We start from the raw sequence: 3,187 nt of genomic DNA, 5'->3' as shown, positions 1-3,187 counted from the left end.
TGGAGATGGGTTGAATCGGTAAAGAAGAGGTGTTGGGTAAGTAGCTGGGTGGGCTCACTCAAGTCAAATGCTGCAAGTCAATTTCAAATCCAGCTCTTTTTGGGAACAAAATTCAACTTTTGCATTATATGACAGCTACGCTAGTCGGATGTTTCACTGGATTCGAGGTGGTTCCTTTAGTTACTTAATCGGTTTCAGTCACTTCTAGGTCATTCTCATGTATTCCTTAAGGGAAAACATTCATCCTTTTATTATTCAATATCCATAATATCACATTACCCCCCTCCAGTTTGGAACAAACGTGGGAAGGATTAGTGGTGGTATGGTGTAGGATGTATTGTGGAATGTATTGTGAGCAACATGAAATGGATGTGGGTAACACAAATTGAAGATGGATGTGCATGAATGGCGCCGTCATAAAAACCCGTGCAAAAACCCAGTGGGAAAAAATAAGGGAAAAGACATTGCCTGCACGTTTATGTATACAACATTTAAGTTGATTACTTTCTAAGGCGTTTGCTACGTCGAGTGGTAGTATGGTTGCCTGTGGCTTTACGCTTTGAAGATGTATTATCGGCATGATGCTGACTTTGATCATCATCTTTTTGACCCAGCCTATTCCAATACTGCATGATGAAATCAGGGTCGGTGAACTTATCGGGTGTAAGCCAAGTATCATCTTCAGGGCCATAACCCTTCCAGCGTACAAGATACTCACGTTTGTTCGGTTTGCCACGATGATTGATGATGGCTTGTACCTCGTATAATTCATCAGCGGGTATAACTTCATCTTGAGAGATGAGCTTTAATTCTGATGGTGCATAATCTCGAGGCATTAATGAACCCGTTTCATCCTGCAAGATGTAAGAGCCACCTTGCGTCTTGCGCAAGACTGTGTAGGGCCCCTCGTATACAGGTGCGAGTTTGCTACCACGTGTTTGTACCCGTGCCATGACGTGACTTTGCTCAGGGAAGTTAATGAGGCGGTGCTTTTTGTCAAGCTTTCTCTTTTGCAAGTTTATATACAACATGGTTCTTTCTTTGAGTGCTGGAAACACGACCTTTTGCATATGCTCGATACGCTCAACCAATTGCTCATACGACATCGGCTTGACATTTGTGGAGTCCTCTTGCCGGTAATCGCGAAACTCATTGACGTTAGGTGCGAACATTAAGGAAAAAGGTGGGCACTGCAGTCGTTTGGAAACGCGCATATTGAGTGCTAACTGTGTGCTAGGAACATAGTAGTCCCAGTCTTTTCCAGAGCCTTCGATCCTTTTACAGATGATTTGAGTTGATGATTGCACCCAACGTTCGGCTATGCCATTTGCTCGAGGATGATAAGGCGTCGTGAGCCTATGCTCAATTCCCAAGCTATCGACAAGCTTCTTCATGAGGTGATTCTTGAATTCAGCCCCGTTCTCAGATTGGATGACTTTAGGTAGGCCGAAATCACAAAAGATTTGCGTGAAGGCATGAACCAATGTATCAGATTTCTTGTTAGGCAAGGCGCGTAGGATGCAGAATCTCGTACATACGTCTACCATTACAAGTAAGTAGTTGTTGCCAGAATGCGTTGTCTGATTGAATGTAGCCAAGTCAACAGCCCAATGGTCGCCTGGTATATAAGCATAGATTGGTCGTAAAGGATTATACCCCTTCTTCGCAATATTATACTTTTGGCATTGTGAACAACGTTTTACTATTTCAACGGCATCCTGGAGTATGGAATTCCAATGTACGCCTTTTGTGTGTTGCAAGTACCTGACAATGTGCTCCGCCCCAGCATGGCCAACTTGGTAGTGAGCATCTTCAAGATCACTTTGTTTGTCAGCATCTGTGGTTGGAGTCAATGTATCGGTTGGGATTTTGGGTGAAGGTGCAGTAATGAGCTGCTTTCTTCTTCTTCTTCTGCTTTTGATAGCAGCAATTCGTTTATTTGAGCGGGCAACCTTACCCCCCTCCAGCTGTGCACTTGGGGTGAACAAGCGAGAGAGTCGATCAGGAAGTACATTCTTAAGACCGGGGAGATGCACCACTCTGAAAGAGTAGTTAAGGATGGTATCCAACCAATTGATCATCATTCGATTGGCAATCTTTTGGGTATGAAGATACGTGAGGGCTTTATGATCCGTATAAAGAGTGAACGGATTTCCCCAAAGAAATTGATGGCATTTGTCGAGAGCATAAATAACAGCAAGTAACTCCCTCTTTGTTGTGGAGTAGTTGCGCTCGGATTTGCTTAGTGAGCGTGCCATAAAGCCAACGTATTGTGCCTTGTTGTCCTTCATTTGAAAGAGGACCGCTCCAATGCCATAATTAGAGGCATCTGTGGCGACATAAAAAGGCTCATTCAAATCGGGATACTTCAAGGGGACATTAGCAGCTAAGGCTTCTTTAAGCTTATTAAAGCGCAACGTATGGTCACGAGTCCAGTAACCTCTCAAGGACCCTTTTTCACGTAAAGCTTCAAGGGGAGCGCTTGTTTGGGATACATTAGGGATGTGACCCCTAAAGTAGTTAACAATGCCCATGAACCTTTGAATGTCCTTGCCACATTGTGGTATAGGCCACGTCAAGGCATTTGAGACCTTACGAGGATCGAGTTTAATACCATTGTGACTGATGCAGAAGCCTAGTAAGTATATGCTCTTTTGGGCAAAGTGGCATTTGTTTGGGTTAAGAATAAGGTTTGCAGCTGTCAACGCATGTATAGCTTGTTGCACGTGTTCACGATGTGTATCCATATCGGAGGAAAAGATCACTATGTCATCGACAAACGTACGCACGAATGGCATGTCTTTAAAAATGATATGCATTACCCGCTGGAATTTAGAAGAGATTGGCTTTAAACCAAATGGACACCCTTGGAACATGTATTGTTGACCATTGTGAGTGAACGTGGTTTTATGCTGATCATCCTCTTTGATCTTAAAGCGGTGAAAGGCGTTCGTCAAGTCAAGAGTAGTGAATACCTTTGCTCCACCCAAATCTTGAAAGATTTCACGAATGAGCGGCAATGGATATCGATCGTCAGGCAGGTAACGGTTTATATGACGGGGATCAAGGCATGGTCTTTTGCCCGTTTTATTGCCGTATGCATCCTTTTTATCAGCCAATGTCAAAGGACTATTCCAAGACGTGTTGACTGGAGCTTTAACAATGACACCATCCTTTAGCCATTTTT

General features: G+C 43.6%; 1 protein-coding gene across 1 annotated transcript; it reads right to left on the bottom strand.

Annotated features, from left to right (window-relative positions):
* Positions 1-500: 500 nt before the first annotated feature.
* Positions 501-2,819, bottom strand: O0I10_013211 (uncharacterized protein; the record flags this gene model as incomplete). Its single annotated transcript, XM_058493018.1, has 1 exon — positions 501-2,819. The coding sequence occupies one exon, from the start codon at positions 2,817-2,819 to the stop codon at positions 501-503; it is 2,319 nt and encodes a 772-aa protein (XP_058336216.1).
* Positions 2,820-3,187: the final 368 nt, after the last annotated feature.

The sequence above is a fragment of the Lichtheimia ornata genome (assembly GCF_029851405.1).
Source record: "Lichtheimia ornata isolate CBS 291.66 chromosome Unknown scaffold00325, whole genome shotgun sequence".
NCBI lineage: Eukaryota > Fungi > Mucoromycota > Mucoromycetes > Mucorales > Lichtheimiaceae > Lichtheimia > Lichtheimia ornata.
This window is presented reverse-complemented; position numbering and strand designations above follow the sequence as displayed.